General features: G+C 40.0%; 1 protein-coding gene across 1 annotated transcript; it reads left to right on the top strand.

Annotated features, from left to right (window-relative positions):
• Nucleotides 1-9,949, top strand: LOC121372278 (aurora kinase B-like). The gene is made up of 2 exons (XM_041498572.1): nt 1-367; nt 8,037-9,949. Exons 1-2 carry the CDS (start codon nt 52-54, stop codon nt 8,993-8,995), a joined length of 1,275 nt encoding a protein of 424 aa, XP_041354506.1. The 5' UTR covers nt 1-51; the 3' UTR covers nt 8,996-9,949.
• The last annotated feature ends 10,133 nt before the right edge of the window (nt 9,950-20,082 follow it).

Here is a 20,082-nt window from a genome sequence, read left to right as displayed (position 1 = left end):
TCTCCCATTTCAAATGGCTGTCGTAGCAGAAACAAACAAATCACCGAAGACATGACACGTCCACGAAAACGGAAAATGGAGGCACTCATCGGTGGAGATAACTGCAAGGCACACGAAAGTTGCTCTAGTGCGAAACAAAGCAAATCGACATCACCGAGGTCCGTGCATAGCGTGTGCGTGCAATCTGGGGCAGCATCGGGTGACTCCACTTCCGATATATGCCACCAACACGTGACAATACTGAAAAATCTGGATGATGATGACGAAAGGTCCGTAGTTCATATCCAGAGCTGCGATTTAGGCGATGTCTGGACACAACAGTATCCGATCCCTTTAAGCAGTTACCCAAATCATGACATAGAAACAGGTAAAGAAACCAAGGGCGATTGACCCCAGGATCGGACCTAGCTTGCTTAAAATCACAGGCACTAAGTCTTGACACAGATTAGTAGGCTATACATAAATAAAATTGACAGGGGCGGATTATGCTTTAGGTAAGTGGGGGTTTCAAAAACAATATGTAAATGTTTATAATTTGAAATTATAAATTTTACGTGGACATCAATTTAAATCTACATGGTGGGGTTGTAAGGTTTTTTTTTAGTGGGGGTGGGGGGTGAGCTGTGCAACTGGGAACCACCCCCATAATCCGCCCCTGAATTGATATATTTTATATAGTAGGAATCGAAAGTTTTGATATAAATAACTACACGTTAAATAGGTATAACATGTATGAAGAGAGTTATAAACAAAATATTGTGAAAATATATAAAATTTCCCAGTGTACAACAATTTTATTTATGTAGGCTGTACTAATCTGTGTCCAGTGCCTGTGCCTAAAATATAAGTGTTGTGGCAGTAAATAAAAAACTATGACATGGTAAAAGAGGGCATATGCGTACGAGAAAACGGAAAAATTTGTGCAAAATGAGCTGGCCTGAACACTTTTAACCATGTATTTTCATTATAATTATTCTACCCACAATATTAATTGTAATTCATGTAAAAATGTGTGGCGATTCGTTTGCAGACCCTATATAGCTGTTTGGCAGGAATGCTATTATGAATAAACATAATCCAATCCAAAATCGGCCTGCCCTCTACAAAAATGGGAGCCTGTATGCCTATGAAAGAGGGTCTTTTCCTGGTAGACAAATGAGGGTATGGCCTACTTTTAAACTAAAAAAAGACTCTTCCCTCCCCTCCCAGGGGTGCAACTGACCCATTGTAAGTCACGTAGGTACAGCCATATGGGATCCAGATTGTGTCACAAGGGATCCAGATGGTGTCACAGGGTCTCGTGACCCCTGCCCGTTTGAAATACCATTTTTAGTGACTTTTTTCTTCTTTTATCCACAATATACAACACTAAATTCCCCAGCACCCCAACAGCATTTTTCTTTTCCTACAGCCCACAGTTGTCGTTTGTTTCAATTTGGTTTTTTATTCTTGCTGTAGTTGTTTTCTTGCACGCTGTACACTTCTTTATTTCTTCAAATATTAATTTTGTCCCAAATATTTTAAGATTTCCTTTTTAAGCTCTTTTAGAAAGAAGGAAGGAAGGAAATGTTTTATTTAAAGACACACTCAACACATTATTTTGTATTTACTGTTATATGGTGTCAGACATGGTTAAGGACCACACAGATATTGAGAGGAAACCGGCTGTCACCACTTCATGGGCTACTGTTTTTGGTTAGCAGCAAGGGATCTTTTATATGCATCATGCCACAGACAGGATAGTACATACCACAGCCTTTGTTAGAGCACTGGCTGGAAAAGCTCTTTTAGAAATCACATTGTACTCATGACTAGTGGTGTAGCGAAGGGGCCCCACGGGGGCCATGCCCCCTCCCCCTCCGCCAATCAAACCTTTTTTTCTTTTTTTGCTGTATTAAATTTTATAAAATCATACATAAAACACACACACACACACACACACACACAGAGATATACAATGGCGTAGCCAGCATGAGGAATTTTCCTAGATTTATTTTATTTTTCCCATGACACCGATATTTATTTTACAGGTCTGGGTTTGCCTCGGTGGTTTTCCCTCTCTGGCTATGCCCCAGATATATATATACGTATATATATATATATATATATATATATATATATATATATATATATATATATATATATATATATATATATAAGGGTCTCCATGAGTACTCGAGCATGGGTCAAGTCTAGTAAAACTGGAGTCCATCCACAGGACTCGAGTACCCGTGCAAAGAAGAGCACTCTCATTTAATTATACTTTTTTACGTCATTTTGCCATATTCATGCCGCCTGTTACATTTTAGGTCTGTGAAACATTAAGTAAAACAAGACGTAAGTCGAATGTGTGGAATGCAATACAATGGCATGATTTGGCTGGAAATAAGATGTATAATGCTATTTTACTTTATTCCTTAGTCTCATTGTTGTCTAGTGTAAGTGTCGGGTACTCGGGTCTGGGTCGAGTTTGATCCTCGAGTACTCGAGTATCTGTGCAAGGAAGAACATTCTCATTTAAAAAAAAAAAAAAAAAAATATTTTTTTATGTCATTTTGCCATATACTTGCTTCCTGTTACATTATAGGGCTATGAGACATGGAAGGAAAACAAAAGTCGAATGTGTGGTATGCAATACAGTGGCATGATTTCAGCACTGGAATTCTACCGCCTACCGCATTTTAAAGCTTTCCTACCACTTTCAGCCAAAAAAAAAAAAAAAAAAAAAAAATTATCCATTAATCCATCTTATTTCAGTAGGCCTAACTACTATACAGCACTCCGGCTAGCGAGTCCTGACTAGGTCTAGAGTATGCCACGTTGTCATGGTAACTTGGTTTCCTCAGTTTCTGCTTGCAGCCTCTGGCGGGAAACTTTATATTCACAACTGACCGGCCTCGGTGGCGTCGTGGTTAGGCCATCGGTCTACAGGCTGGTAGGTACTGGGTTCGGATCTCAGTCGAGGCATGGGATTTTTAATCCAGATACCGACTCCAAACCATGAGTGAATGCTCCGCAAGGCTCAATGGGTAGGTGTAAACCACTTGCGCCAACCAGTGATCCATAACTGGTTCAACAAAGGCCATGGTTTGTGCTATCCTGCCTGTGGGAAGTGCAAATAAAAGATCCCTTGCTGCCTGTCATAAAAGAGTAGCCTATGTGGCAACAGCGGGTTTCCTCTAAAAAACAGTGTCAGAATGACCATATGTTTGACGTCCAATAGCAGATGATAAGATAAAAAATCAATGTGCTCTAGTGGCGTCGTTAAATAAAATAAACTTTACTTTATATTCACAACTAAAAGTGGTGCTTTGGTTGGCTGCACATAAACTATTGATTAATTGAACCCAAACCCCCCCCCCCCCCCCCCCCCCCACACACACACACAAGCTCCCTCGCAGTGCACCTACTACCACTAAAATGTTGGCAAGCATGATATTTCATAGGCCACACCACTGTAGGTGGGAACATAGAAAAGGAATAACCTACTCAAAATATTGGGGGCAAAATTCAGACCTGACAAAATGTAAAGAAGTGTATTTCATCCTAGAAAACCCCCAGAAGACTATGGGCTATAGGGAAAGAAAACATAGCTAGACAATCGACTATTGATTTACTTTGTATGCAGTAATGTGAAGGTTTTTATTGGTGGAATTTTTCAACATTACGATTATGCATCGCACATCATTTTAAATGTACGTCATGTATCTAAAGTTTGTTTTGTTTAACGATACCACTAGAGCGTATTAATTACCAGTAATCATCAGCTACTGGATGTGAAACATTTGGTAATTCAGACTCCTAGTCATCAGAAACAATATGCTACAATTTTCCATTAGCAGCAAGGGATCTTTTATATGCACTTTTCCACAGACAGGAAAGCACATACCATGGCCTTTGAAGTGGAATGGATCCACCAAGGTGATTCGATCCTGCGACGCAAGTAACTCAAGCGAGCACTCATCAGACCAAGCTAAATCCCCCGGCCCCTTACCCCCACCATGTATCAAAATGACAATTTTGTCTTCAGTGTTATACACAATATAACAAACTGTTTTAGGTCAAAATATTTCAATATTTTTCGCTATTCAACTTAAAAAATAGGATTTTATTTTAATCACCCGACATATTTTTGGTCATTATTCCTTTTTAAAAGAGGGGCGGGACGTAGCCTAGTGGTAAAGCACTCGCCTGATGCGTGGTCAGTCTAGGATCGATCCCCGTCAGTGGGCCTATTGGGCTATTTCTCAGTTCAGCCAGTGCACCATGACTGGTATATCAAAGGCCATAGTATGTGCTGTCCTGTCTGTGGGATGGTGCATATAAAAGATCCTTTGCTGCTAATAAAAAAAAGAGTAGCCCATGAAGTGGCGACAGTGGGTTTCCTGTCTCAATATCTGTGTGGTCCTTCCTATGTCTGACGCCATATAACCATAAATAAAATGTGTTGAGTGCATTGTAAAATGAAACATTTCCTTCTTTCCTTTTTAAAAGAAATCCTTCCGAATAAAAAAAAAAAGAAGGATATACATGTATAACCCTTCCATAGGAATAAACCACTATGAATGTCTTTAGAATGAGCCAGTGTACGTTCATGACGTTTTTTCCTTCTTCATCGTACATCATATGAGCGGAAATGCGTTGAGCTGCGGTTAGGCGCCTCCCTACAAGTAGTTTGGCCCAGCTCATCCGTCTTCGGCAGTGATCCATATTAGTCTAGCCTGTACACTTTGACCAATCTGCTTGGGTGACCCACAGTGGTCCGTATTAGTCTAGCCTCTACCCGTTGACCAATCCAGCTTGGGTGACCCACAGTGATCCATATTAGTCTAGCCTCTACACTTTGACCAATCTGCTTGGGTGACCCACAGTGATCCATATTAGGTTAGCCTCTACCCTTTGACCAATCTGCTTGGGTGACCCACAGTGGTCCATATTAGTTTAGCCTCTACCCTTTGACCAATCCAGCTTGGGTGACCCACAGTGATCCATATTAGTCTAGCCTCTACACTTTGACCAATCTGCTTGGGTGACCCACAGTGATCCATATTAGGTTAGCCTCTACCCTTTGACCAATCTGCTTGGGTGACCCACAGTGGTCCATATTAGTTTAGCCTCTACCCTTTGACCAATCCAGCTTGGGTGACCCACAGTGATCCATATTAGTCTAGCCTCTACCCTTTGACCAATCCAGCTTGGGTGACCCACAGTGATCCATATTAGTTTAGCCTCTACCCTTTGACCAATCCAACCTGGGTGGCCCTACCAGGAGTCGAAGCTCCCGCTGGCATAGCTCTCTGGGTCATTGAGACATGCAAGCCACCTCACCACAACAAGGAATGGACCACGAGGTGGATAACATGTTTGAGTGGGTGGTCCTTATTTCTCTTCTTCTTCTTCTTTTGTGTTTTTGGATCCAATAAAAGAACCAAATTTGTACGCTGCTTAACAATTTGACTTGTGTATCGTTCTGAAATCGCATTAACAGAGAAGATAATATGTCAAACCTTGTTCTCTTTTGTTCAACAATTAATATTCCGGGTAAGGAATCCATTTGGCAAAAACATATTCAAACCCAAAATAGCAGTAAGAACTGAATGCACTTGGGGCTGGACGACGGACGGCGACCAGCCTTGGTGGCGTCGTGGTTAGGCCATCGGTCTACAGGCTGGTAGGTACTGGGTTCAGATCCCAGTCGAGGCATGGGATTTTTAATCCAGATACCAACTCCAAACCCCGAGTGCCTGCTCCGCAAGGCTCAATGGGTAGGTGTAAACCACTTGCACCGACCAGTGATCCATAACTGGTTCAACAAAGGCCATGGTTTGTGTTATCCTGCCTGTGGGAAGCGCAAATAAAAGATCCCTTGCTGCTAATCGAAAAGAGTAGCCCATGTAGTGGCGACAGCGGGTTTCCTCTCAAAATCTGTGTGGTCCTTAACCATATGTCTGACGCCATATAACCGTAAATAAAATGTGTTGAGTGCGTCGTTAAATAAAACATTTCTTTCTTTGGGGCTGGACGTAGCTCAGTGGTAAAGCGATCGCCTGACGCGTGGTCGGTTTAAGATCAGTCCCGTTGGTGGGTCCATTGAGTTATATTTTTTTTGTTCCAGCCAGACTGGTATATCAAAGGCTGTGGCATGTGCTATCCCGCATGTGTGATGGTGCATATAAAAAAAATCCCTTGCTGCTAATGGGAAAAAAATGTAGCGGGTTTCCTCTCTAAAACGTATATGTCAAAATTACCAAATGTTTAACACTCAGTAGCCGATGATTCATAAATACATGTGCTCTAGTGGTGGTGTTAAACATAACAACGTTTAACAAACTTTCTTACTAATGAATTGTTCAGAAATAGCATCAGCAAAGAAGATAAAATGTCCGACCGTTACTCGTCCTCTTTTCTTCAACAGTTAATATTTTAGGTGGGAATTCATTTCGCATAAAAACAAGATCAGACCTAAAAATAGCAGTAGTAGCTGAAGGAAGGAAATGTTTTATTTAATGACGCACTCAACACATTTTATTTACGGTTATATGGCATCAGATATATGGTTAAGGACGACACAGATATTGAGAGAGGATATCCGCTGTCACCACTTCATGGGCTACTCTTTTCAATTAGCAGCAAGGGATCTTTTATATGCACCATCCCAAAGACAGGGTAGTACATACCATGGCACTCGATATGCCAGTCGTGGTGCACTGACAGGAACAAGAAATAGCCCAATAGGCCCACCGATGGGGATCGATCCCAGACTGACCACCCATCAAGTGCGCTTTACCACTGGGTTACACCCCCCCCCCCTCCCCAGTAGTAGCTGAATGCACTGTTCTATTTGCAAAAATGCAGTTTGTGTAATTCAGGCCTAAAAGATAGAGATATTTGGGCAAAATGAGCTTGCCTGAAACCTATTCACCATGTATTTCTATCATCCTACCCACAATATTAGTTGTAATCCATGCAAAAATGTGTACTGATTCATTTGCAACCCTATATGAATAAATGCCAGCAATGCTAATATGAATACATATTGTTAAGATTATCCAGATTCGAGCATTTTTGTTTATTTAAGTCGAGCAAAAATCAGTCTGGTCTCTACAAAAATGGCTAGGAGTACTGTCTGGGTGGTCACTGTACAAATTTCAGATAGTCCAAGCTTCGGACGTGGCATAGGCCTATGCCACACTCAAAACATCCATGCCCCCTCCAGTGGAGTCCACATAATCAGCAACCCGTGAATCACGAAGCGCGCTTTTTCATATATACCACATTTTCTCACTGCATTCTTTGTTGCAGGAAAAGAAATGTTTTATTTAACGATGTACTCAACACATTTTATTTACGGTTATATGGCGTCAGACATATGGTTAAGGACCACACAGATTTTGAGAGAAACCCGCTGTCGCCATTACATGGGCTACTCTTTCCAATTAGCAGCAAGGGATTTTTTATTTGCATTTCCCACAGGCAGGATAGTACAAACCATGGCCTTTGTTGAACCATCAACTCACTCAGGGTATGGAGTCGGTATCTGGATTAAAAATCCCATGCCTCGACTGGGATCCGAACCCAGTACCTACCAGCCTGTAGACCGATGGCCTAACCACGACGCCACCAAGGCCGGTTTGTTGCAGGAGGATGGCATTTAACTCGGTCGATAGAGCACTCGCCCGAGTGTTCCTTTAGTAGTAGGGTCGATTCCCCTCAGTGGTCTCATTCTTTGATTGGGCTTTTATCCGTCCCATCCGGTGCTCCACGACAGGTATATCAGGTCGTGGTATGTGTTGTCCTGTCTGGGATAATGCAAATAGAAAATCCACATTGCTGTAGCCCAAGTACTCTGACCATAAGAGAGCAAGAGTACTTGGATGGGCACTTGGACATGTTTAATGTTCTTTAATGTCCATCTTGCTCTCTTACGGTAAAGCATTCGGGTCACATTTGTTGCTAACTAATGGAAAAGTTTAGCCAGGGTTTTTCTTAATTATCAAACGTTTGCCATCCAATAGCTTTTGTCAACTTTGTTGCAGGAAACAGCTACTACGACGCAATCATCCCGGAACTACAAACGATCGGCTACAAACCGCTGCAGGTGATAGCCAAAGGACGGTCCGGCACGGTGATCATAGCGCAGGACCTGAGCCCGGAGAAAGTCGGCACGGAGAGCGAGTACCGCCCAGTGGCGCTCAAACTGAATTCCGGCAAGAAGCGGAAGTACCACCGGTTGAACCGGGCCGACGTCACGGACGAGATGCTCATTCACCAGACGCTAGTACACCCAAACATAGTGCGCATGCTCTGTCCCCTGTCATACCAGGGTCGTGGCGGCCTCGTTCTCGAGTTCTGCGAGAGCGGCAACCTCGAGATGCTGCTCAAGTCGCAGGATGCCCGCTTCCTAACGGAGCCCATCTGCCAGAAGTACTTCATCCAGATACTGAACGCCCTAGAGTACATCCACCTGTCGGGCTACGCTCACAGGGACGTGTGTCCTTCCAACATTCTCGTGTCCAACGAGAACACGCTAAAACTGGCAGACTTTGGCCACGCCGTCAAGTTCACTGCGGGCGACAAGCTCTGCGAAGACAGTTCCGGAACATTGGGGTACCAGTCTCCGGAGATCGTCTGCAAGACTCCTTACAACCCAAAGATGGCCGACATGTGGTCACTGGGGGCCGTCCTCTATATGATGGCGGTCGGGAGACTTCCCTTCGGCAGATTGAAGACGGAGGAGATGGCCAAGAACATCAAGCGGATGAGTTGTCCGGATGCCCACGTGATGATTCTGTCCAGTGAAATCAAAGAACTGATGGACGGGCTCCTGGCGTACATTCCCGAGTCAAGGTACAGCCTGAACCGCTGTCGGAACTCTGACTGGACCACCATGCGGCAGAAACGGGTCCAGATCGGCAATTTCTACCTCGTCCGGCAGCCCCAGAAGATCTTCGAAGGAGAAAGGGAAAAAGATATCAAAAGAAATTTTGAAATATAGCAAAGTAGAACTCTTTGGGGGGTTTTATACTTGTTGTAAGTGGGTGATTGTAATTCACAATTTGAAATCAAATGTATTGAGATTTTAAATTTATTTATTGTCAAGTGTTCAAAAAAATTAATTGTATATATAAATATTTTGTTATTAATTTTTTTTTTTAAAAGAAGAAATTTGGAATATTTATTAAAATGACACTGACGTGGTTTGTAAAAGAGCGTCTTATGTTATTCATCATTATTATCTGACCGATCGGTGAAGACAAATGAGGTCAACTGTGGCCAATTATAGCCCCGTTTATATTTAGATTGTGTTCCATGATTTTTGTCTCACAAACATTTTTTGTTCCTCACTTTTGCATTTTGCTTCCCAGTTTAATTTTTTTAATCTGTCATTATGTTTAGTAAATATTCCATTTGTGGTTTTATGTAAAAGTAATTAAATAAAAAGAAAAGTAAACAGTGAAGTTTATTTATGTCAAACATGATCGCGCCAGTTGTTAGCTATACAGTATAGGTGAAATGATTTAATTTTTAATTTGATGCTAAGTACATGCATGCATGCTTGTGTTATCTTAAGGACAAAATTGTTAGCTTGTTTGAAGCTGCTACATCTCTGTAGCGTCCACGGAAGATGGCAAATTTGTATAAATGTATTTCTCTCTCTCTCTCTCTCTCTCTCTCTCTCTCTCTCTCACAATCTGTCCCATCTCTGTCAATATCTCTTTCTCTCCAAATCTCTCCTCTCTTTCAATCTCTGTGTGTGTGTGTGTGTGTGTGTGTGTGTGTGTCTCTCTCTCTCAACTATCCCGATCTGTTGCAGACAATTCATATCAATTGCCATTGTTCTGCGATGTGTCACAGATTCTATGGTAACCAAGCTTGATGTTTCACCTCGGCATGTTCAGCCTTCTGAGCAGAAATAAAATTAAATTTGGATTAAAAGATTCTATTCTGACACTGAGCTTGAAGACCTTATTCTGTATACAAAGATCTCGTTTGTGGCTGTTCTTGTTTCTTCTATTTAAAATGGGTTAAAATAAGACTAAGACTTTTTAAAACTTAAAATTAGTGTAAATTTCTCAATATTGTTATAAAGCTATTTTGGTCCTTTCATCTCATGCCTTTGTATTTGGGTTCTTGTTATTAGTGATGAAAGAAAGAAGTGAGCGCACCCATGTCCATGTCCAAAAGTGTCAAGAAAAAGCTTGGTTTTTATTCTTTCTTCTTCTTTAAACAAAAGCTATTGTATTAGCACTAGCAACTTAAGTCGAATTTATTTTTATTTTACTTTATGAAGCAACTTTTAAAAAGCACATTTATCTCACATGTTAATAGCTTGTATACATGTACTGTTAATATTTATATTGAAAACTGATGGAAAAAAAATTAAAATAATAAAAAAATGAATAATTTAAAAAGTACATGAATAGCTTACAGTTAAAAAATAAAATAAAGTGTAACAACTTGTAGGTGTGTAAGTGTTTTGGTATATTTATCCAATATTGTCAAGTATTATACCATATGCAACCCAATTCTGTTCCTATTTTCTTTTCTTCTTTTTTCACATTTTACTACGTATTTATTTATAATTATTGTTTGTATTTATTGTTTTCTCAAACAAATTGATATGTTTTGCCAGCAGTCAAGGGCAGACCCTGAAAATATTTTAGGGAGGGGACCAAGAGCTAATGGACCTCCCTGAAAAGGGCAATTCATTGAAAATTGGGGGGGGGGGTTCGAGAAGGGGCACTTTCATTATTGTGGGGTGAGGACCATGTCGCCCTGATCCCCTTCCATGAGTTCGCCCTCGAGCAGGAGTAAGGTGTAATTGTCCATCAATAAATATTGGCCATTCGTGTTTTGCGCTGCAGTTAGTTTTGTTGTAGTGTTGTAGTTTTTTAATCGTCATGGAAAAGATACTGAAGTAAAGTACATGTTTTAATTTTATACTTCTTGGAAAAACTCAAACATTAATTTGAAGGATGGGTGGGGTCAATACTAGGGGTCGTAGACAATATTTGTAGAGGTTTAGCCGTTTTGCGCTTTAATTGCCTGCAAAAAGCTATTTTTAGGCACTTAAATCACAACCGTAGCCCAATTATTCTAGCAAATGTTTGGGAGTTTAAAAGTGTATTTTTAAAACATTGGCTAAAAGAATTAAGACTCATTGTTGCACCATTTAAAACACAAACTTAGCCCAGTTAATATTTCAGCCCAAAATTTAGCCAGCAAATGTTTCGCTAATGAATTATTTGATTAGTTCCCGACATGGCCATTTGGTTTACCATGAATTACATAAACCAGTCTTGCAGATGTTTTTCTGCTAGGTCTGACTGAACTCGGTACAGATGTTTGGCAGTTTGTGGCGTATTTTTAAAACATTGGCTAACAGAATTAGATTTAGAATTGCACCATTTAAATGTGATCCACCGTGACAATTAATTTAGACAATTGAGACGTCAAGTTAAAATTCACCAAAAGCAAAATGTACAAGAATAACTAGCCAGCTGAATATGATGAGAACATGTTAGCCAGAATTAGCTGTAGGGTGTTGAAGAGGGCCTGGGTATATGGGGGAAAGGGTGTATATTGCACTAAGTCCAAACCCATAGCCAGCTGGTGTTACTGTGGTGGTGGAGGGGGCATTCAGCTTTTAAGGACCGGCCTCAGTGGCGTCGTGGCAGGCCATTGGTCTACAGGCTGGTATGTACTGGGTTCGGATCCCAGTCGAGGCATGGGATTTTTAATCCAGATACCGACTCCAAACCCTGAGCGAGTGCTCCGCAAGGCTCAATGGGTAGGTGTAAACCACTTGCACCGACCAGTGATCCATAACTGGTTCAACAAAGGCCATGGTTTGTGCTATCCTGCCTGTGGGAAGCGCAAATAAAAGATCCCTTGCTGCTAATCGGAAGAGTAGCCCATGTAGTGGCGGCAGCGGGTTTCTTCTCAAAATCTGTGTGGTTCTTAACCATATGTCTGACGCCATATAACCGTAAATAAAATGTGTTGAGTGTGTCGTTAAATAAAACATTTCTTTCTTTCTTTCTTTCTTTCAGCTTTTAAGGAGAGCCAACTTATTAAGGTACACACTATAGCTAAAGTCCAGTACATTCTAAGGAGGGGAGAGGGCAGTTGTTTTTCAGTGGGCGACGCTCCCCATGCTCACCCACCGCCCCCACCTTACCCACACGGCTATGGGCCTGATTGAGACTTCTTTTGAAATTAAACATATTTTTTTTTTTTTTAATGTATCTGTTGAACAGAACAAATGTTTGGGGTTTTTTGTCATATTTGGAAACCTTTTGAAACCTTTCCCTCCAAGAAAGTACCCCATCAAAACAAATCACACTCGTACTACCGGTAATCCTTGCCTATTTTTGACTAACCTGTCAAACAAGTATTATCTTTGCATCGACTACTATGCTAGTGCTCTTGTTTTGTTTTTAAATATGTCGGCTACATGTGCACACAAATATATATATTAACACGACATTAATAAAGTATGTTTATATATACATTGTATATGTATGTGTGTGTATATATATATATATATGTATGTCTGTGTATGTATGTCTATGTATATATATATGTGTGTGTGTATGTATGTGTGTGTGTATGTATGTGTGTGTATGTATGTGTGTGTGTGTATATATATATATATAGCAGTTTAGCGTATGTGTAAATTCATATCAATAAAGAATTTACTCCACATTGAAACCATGTGTGTTTGTCATGTGTTTACTTAAAAAGATTTATTTTGTTATTTAACTGAATATTGGCAGATTGGAGAGATGGGTAACAGGTATGTCTACCCCCACCCACCACCATACTGTTTGCTATGCCCTTTATAAGGACTTTTTTTAAAATACATCATCCAAAATAATACACAACACTTAAATCGTCCGAAAATGCGTTTTAGAGCATCTTATTTAAAAGAGAGAGGTCGGTATGGATGGGCTAAATCAATGTGCTCTAGTGGTAATCAAAATAAACTTTAAATTTTTTTAACTTCCCTTGAGCATGACCCGGCCCCCACCCCCAGCCACCCTCCACACTCGTACAAGTATCTCGCTCTTTTTGAGAGCTTCATTTGCCTTCAGCAAACACAAACTTTTCCTTTTAGAATTGTGTCCCCCACCACCACTTCCACTCCCTTATAATATCCTGGATCCGCCCCTGACTAAATGCGGATCTAGAATTGCTGTGAGACGGCTTTAACTCGCATGGGGCGGGATCTAGCTCAGTATGGCTCTCGGGATTGGGTGTGTGTAGTGGTTCCAACATACCAAATCAATTACTATTGTCGATAATGTTAGAATTTACATAATATAAGCAGTGCGTCAACACACCCAGCCAGTATACCAATATAAAGTCTGGAACCTCATATTCAATCTACCTGCAAGGACACAGAATGTCAAATATCATACCAATCGGAGTAGCAGCCATTTTCAATACTTTTAACTTTGACACAAAACTTTCTTCTTTGGTACAGGAAGGAAGGAAATGTTTTATTTAATGAGGCACTCGACACATTTTATTAAGTTATATGGCATTGGACATATGGTTAAAGACCACACAAATATTGAAAGAGGAAACCCGCTGTCGCCACTTCATGGACTACTCTTTTCGATTAGCAGCAAGGCATCTTTTTATATGCACCATCCCAGATAAGATAACACATACCATGGCCTTTGATGTACCAGTCGTGGTGTACTGGCTGGAGTGAGAAATAGCCCAATGGGCCCACCGACAGGATCGATCCCAGACCAACCAACCATCGAGCGAACGCTTTATCACTGGGCTACGTCCTGCCCCCTCTTTGGTACAATGCAACCTAGTGGTTAAGTCATCGGATATAAGACTGACTGTGGGTACTGGGTTCACCTCTCGATACTGGCTCACACTCGGATGACATGGGTGCCTATGTGGTGCCAGCGTTTTGAGACATCCTAGCTCTTCTTCAAGATGAAACGAATGCCTTAGCTGCAGAAAGTATCTCTTCTAGAATAATATGTTAATTCATCATTTGGTTCTTTATGGAATAATCCACCCCATCCTATAGAGCTAACCTACCATTTGGTCTTTATGGATGACCCATCCCATCCTATATGGCTAACCTTCCATTTGGTCTTTATGGATGACCCATCCCATCTTACAGGGCTAACCTACCATTTGGTCTTTATGGATGACCCATCCCATCCTATAGGGCTAACCTACCATTTGGTCTTTATGGATGACCCATCCCATCCTTCAGGGCTAATCTACCATTTGGTCTTTATGGATGACCCATCCCATCCTGTAGGGCTAACCTTCAATTTGGTCTTTATGGATGACCCATCCCATCATATAGGGCTAACCTACCATTTGGTCTATATGGATGAACCATCCCATCCTATAGGGCTAATCTACCATTTGGTCTTTATGGATGACCCATCCCATCCTGTAGGGCTAATCTACCTGTGGTCTTTATGGATGACCCATCCCATCCTATAGGGCTAATCTACCATTTAGTCTTTATGGATGACCCATCCTATATCACTACCCCACCATTTGGTCTTTATGGATGACACATCCCATCCTATACTACTAACCCACCATTTGGTCTTTATGGATGACCCATCCTATCCTATGGGGCTAATCTACCATTTGCTATTTATGGATGACCCATTCCATCCTATATGACTAACCCACCATTTGGTCTTTATGGATGACCCATCCTATCCTATGGGGCTAATCTACCATTTGCTATTTATGGATGACCCATCCTATCCTATGGGGATAATCCACCATTTGGTCTTTATGGATGACCCATTCATTTTGAATGATTGATTCCTAACTCCCACCGTAACCTTATCTCGTCACTTGCTGATGCAAAACAGTCTACAATCTAGATGTGCATTGTGTGTATGTACACAAACATGCGCACACATGCAAACACACACAGACATACATGCAAGTACCGTATATATATATATCCAAAACCTTCACATGATTGAATAAAGAACCAAAACAGGTAATATTTGACAAGTATATGGCATTGCCATTAGGTTTGCAAACTGAAAACCTCCTCCCTCCTCCCCCTCTCACACACACACACACACGTGCATACACACACACCTCCACCCCATCCCCACCCCGACACACACACACACAAACACCTTTAGTTCATGATTGTATGTGTTTTTATTACATCCTGGACAATTGGACATGCTTTTGCTAATGTCTACAAGGTTTATTTGTATGCTTCCCTCTCTCCTATGTCATTCTTTCATTGCCATCTTGTATTGTTTTAGTTGGCCTCAGATTACAGTTATCTTCCCATTTGGTTGTCCAAAATCCGGAAATTTGACCGCGCAAGTAGTCTGCTGTTTGACTGTGATTATTTCATGGCAGACAGCTATGAAGTGGCAACTGTTTGACTGAAGTGACAGGGGATAGCATGTAGTTTGTAAACATGTGTAACTTGTTGACATTGAAGACTTGTTTGTGGTAATTCCGGCCCATGCAAAAGTAGTGCTTTTTGTGTAAAATGGGTGTACTCCGGCCTGGTTTAGAGGGTGTGTCTGTTTAAACCAATATGCTGGGAGAAAGAGCTGAACAACAGGGGTTGTCCTTTTCAGGGTATGTGTCCCCCATGCAGGCAAAGGTACATACAAAACTTCACGGGCCTGCTGATGTTATAGCCACTAAGGCTATATAGAAACATATAGCGAAATTAATTGTGGTCTGAGGCCTGATATAGAAAGAAAGAAATGTTTTATTTAACGACGCACTCAACACATTTTATTTACGGTTATATGGCGTCAGACATATGGTTATGGACCACACAGATTTGGAGAGGAAACCCGCTGTCGCCACATAGGCTACTCTTTTACGACAGGCAGCAAGGGATCTTTTATTTGTGCTTCCCACAGGCAGGATAGCACAAACCATGGCCTTTGTTGAACCAGTTATGGATCACTGGTCGGTGCAAGTGGTTTACACCTACCCACTGAGCCTTGCGGAGCACTCACTCAGGGTTTGGAGTCGGTGTCTGAATTAAAAATCCCATGCCTCGACTGGGATCCGAACCCAGTACCTACCAGCCTGTAGACCGATGGCCTGCCACGACGCCACCGAGGCCGGTAGAGGCCCGATATAGTTCACACATTACACCGGTTAAATGCTTGATTCTGATGAAAGTATTATAACCAGAGAGGTGAAATTACACAGACTGATTGTGAATAGCACAAGGAATATGAAAACTCATTTATTTATTTTCTAAATATTTTATTAAATTAAAAAAAAAAAAAAATGAATTTATTAAAAATTAAAATTAAAATTTTCAACTTTTAAATTTCAATATCCTCCAAAATAGCATAAAATGACCTCTGATGTTACTACATGTTGTTGCAATATTCTTTAACAGTTTTGAGCTAATAATTTGGTAAAAAAGAGCAAAAGTTGGATTTTGTTGGTCAATATTGAGATTTTTTATTTTTTTTACATATTGAATTTTAACGAGTTTCTCAATTATTGCAATTGGACAGAAGATCTAAATATAATGAATATTTCCCTACTAAATGTAATTAAACACTTTAAATAAATAGTATACAGTTTTTAACAAGATTAAGTACTCTAATAATACATTTCACCTACATTTATGTAAATTACACACTTCAGTAATTTTTAAAAAATGGTCTTTTATCCTTAGAAAATCTAATAGGCTAATATTCTATGCTGTCTGAATGTATTTATTGTGTTCAGTAATCAGATGCTGGTACACTTGTCAAGTTTATTGCAGAAAATCTGCCAAAAAAGTTAACATTTGGCTTGTAAAACATATGGCAGAATAATCCATAATGCATATTCAGTGGTCATTACTACAAACATCCTTCCAATCAAGAAATACTACACTGAGGTATCCAAGACACTGGCACATGATTACACTTGTTAACAGTTATCACTGGAAACTGAAAAATATGGTGCAAGTACTTCTTGGTAGGATTTATATCAGCATTTTGTGACAAAATCTTCATTTTCAAAGTTGTTGTCAACAAAAAACATATTATGGTGTATACCTAAGTAACATCTGTAGGGCATATTCATATTAATGTGCATTTATATGGACTGTTTTGCCTTTTACAAAGTGGCTACATGTCTAATGCAGTAAATGAAGTAGATTAAGTAAATACAGCAGGTCAAAATTGAATCTGAGGCCTATAATGTATAATTTTCCCTGAAATTAGTGTGTAAAAATTTGTTGCAAATGGTCCCAATTTTGTGACTTTCACCATCCCTCTGACACATTTCTAATAATGTACCATGAATTCAGTCACCATATCTTTAATAAGCCTCCACTTATCATATCTAAAATGCAAAATTTTACAGTTTTAGATTTTAATTTTTTTCAAAAATTTAAATTTAAGTTTAATATTTAATTAAAAATGAAGTAAAATCTAATGATTGATTATTTTTCCTTTAAATATTTCAAAATCTTTCCAAGACAACAGTGTGCAGATAGAACATATGTAGAAGAAAAAATAGCTGCTCATTGTATGAAGAAATTCCAAAATTTGATAAAGTTATTACATTTTGAAGTTGGTGTCTCTCAAGTTTCCATTGCTAAAATTGGCCATGGCAAGGCACTGTGGTAGGTGTTTTAACACAGCCTCTATATACTCTCAGTTTAAAGGTGACATCCCGATACTTACTGAGCATTGCTTTAATATGTATATCATTGGAATGCATTAGTGTGGGCCAGTTTTTAGGGGGGAAAATGGACTGATAGGCCTCAGATTACAGTTATCTTCCCATTTGGTTTTCCAAAATCCGGAAATTTGACCGCGCAAGTAGTCTGCTGTTTGACTGTGATTATTTCATGGCAGACAGCTATGAAGTGGCAACTGTTTGACTGAAGTGACAGGGGATAGCATGTAGTTTGTAAACATGTGTAACTTGTTGACATTGAAGACTTGTTTGTGGTAATTCCGGCCCAAGCAAAAGTAGTGCTTTTTGTGTAAAATGGGTGTACTCCGGCCTGGTTTAGAGGGTGTGTCTGTTTAAACCAATATGCTGGGAGAAAGAGCTGGACAACAGGGGTTGTCCTTTTAAGGGTATGTGTCCCCCATGCAGGCAAAGGTACATACAAAACTTCACGGGCCTGCTGATATTAATAAAAATGTTATAGCCACTAAGGCTATATAGAAACATATAGCGAAATTAATTGTGGTCTGAGGCCTGATATCTTTAGTTTCATTTCAAAATCAAATTTCTGTTATTTTAACTCTGGTTTCATCATTAGCAGATGAAAACATCAATGTAACCTTCAGAATCTCAAGTGAATTAGAATACAATCACACATGTAGTTTTGCTAAGGGTTCGCATAATGAATTTGCATATGGAGCAAATTTGCATTTGAGTAAACATACTTTTGCATGACCTCAGGACTATAGTCCTTCCCACAGTGAATGCCTTTTTCCATACTATGGAATTTATTACGTAACAAGTTATTTATTTCTGAGCCGACTGCTTTCTAAATTGCAAAAAAAAAGTATTTGTTTGTTATTTCCAAAACACTTTTACTTTTCTTTTTATGTCAAACAAAACTGAAATATTTTATTTTTTTTTAAAACCAAAAGACCAAAAAAAATATTGTAGGGATGGAGTATATATATATATATAGACATAGACAGACAGACAGACACATAGATATATACATATATATATACATATATATACTCACAGAAAAAAGTTCCTGTGCATCATTAAAATTTCAGGACTTATATTTTTAAATTAAAAAAATATTGTAATTTACATAGATGTACTATTTATCTGTTAAAAAGTACCGTGATCCTCTCCTGCCTTCTGAACCTGAAGTACTGTTTACACAATGTTTGGTGAGCCATCAGTGATGATGTAACAGAACAATGTACTGATGTACGGTCATGGTCATACTTTGTTATCACCTAATCGGTTGCATTCAGTTCTTCCACTGATTGGCCTTAACTCAGAGATGCATTAGGATGTTAAACGTACCATTTCCAAATGATTCCATATGTGTACCCGCTTAATACTGACGATTCGCTGACGTGGTGTCACATGTCGACTCCCTAAACATGGAAGATCCCTAGTACCCCTAAACTGTCGAGCACATCTCTGCAGATATTGCATAGTGTTCTGATGAACACCAATGAATACCAAAATTACTAGCAACAGCGTTTGTGCCATTCTAACCTCAATCATACCCATCGTTCGAAGGAGTCCATTTTCTGGGAGGTGTGTCATCACACTGACGACGATCAGATACCAACAAAAAAAAAATTCTGAGTGATGAGAATCCATACAATAGTTTTAAAGTCCAATAATAAGAAAAATGACGTCAAACAGGAGCACGTGACAAAGAATGCTAGTAATGCAACTTGTGGTCACAAAGCATGAATAGTACATGCAATTGACTGGACACCGCAGGAATATCGACGGGAGTGGTTACACTTTCATTTACTGAAATTTTATGACCAGATTTCAAGTAAATTATATTCTATATGCAATTATTTGGTGCACAGGAACTTTTTTCCTCAAGTATATCAGAGAAAAACGATACATTTTCCCTAATGCAGCAAGGGATCTTTTATATGCACTTTCAGACAGGAAAGTTCATATACTTGTGGTGCAGTGGTTGGAACGAGAGAAAAAAACAGTCAGCTGAATTGGGACGACTATACTATAGTATAGATTCAAATTTACCCCTTGGATTTAGCTGTTAGTTAAGTGCTCGCTTGAGGTGCTTGCGTTGCAGGATCGAACCACCTCTATGGATCCATTCAACTGATTGTGTTTTCAACCAGTGTACCACAACTGGTCAAAGGCCGTGGTATGTGCTTTTCAGGCTCTGGGTAGAAGCTGGTAGAAGCTGGTACCAGGATGCGAACCAGTAGGCCTACCTAACTGCCTTACCTTGGGCAGAGTTCAGTCAGACCACGCAGAAAAAAACGTCCGCTAGACTGGTTTACACGCTTCACTGTAAACCAAAGGACCACGTCTTGAACCAATCAAATAGTTCACGAACGTTAGCGAAACGTTTGCTGGCTGAACTAGGGTGGTGCT

Source organism: Gigantopelta aegis, chromosome 1, assembly GCF_016097555.1.
Source record: "Gigantopelta aegis isolate Gae_Host chromosome 1, Gae_host_genome, whole genome shotgun sequence".
Classification (NCBI taxonomy): domain Eukaryota; kingdom Metazoa; phylum Mollusca; class Gastropoda; order Neomphalida; family Peltospiridae; genus Gigantopelta; species Gigantopelta aegis.
Note: the sequence above shows the minus strand (reverse complement) of the source record. Positions and strands in the feature narration are given on the sequence as shown.

Excerpts from the sequence above, each read along its gene's own strand:
- LOC121372278 (XM_041498572.1), top strand. The coding sequence starts at position 52 with ATGACACGTCCACGAAAACGGAAAATGGAGGCACTCATCGGTGGAGAT. Across the intron at positions 368-8,036 it reads AAATCATGACATAGAAACAG|GAAACAGCTACTACGACGCA; the intron begins GTAAAGAAACCA and ends ACTTTGTTGCAG.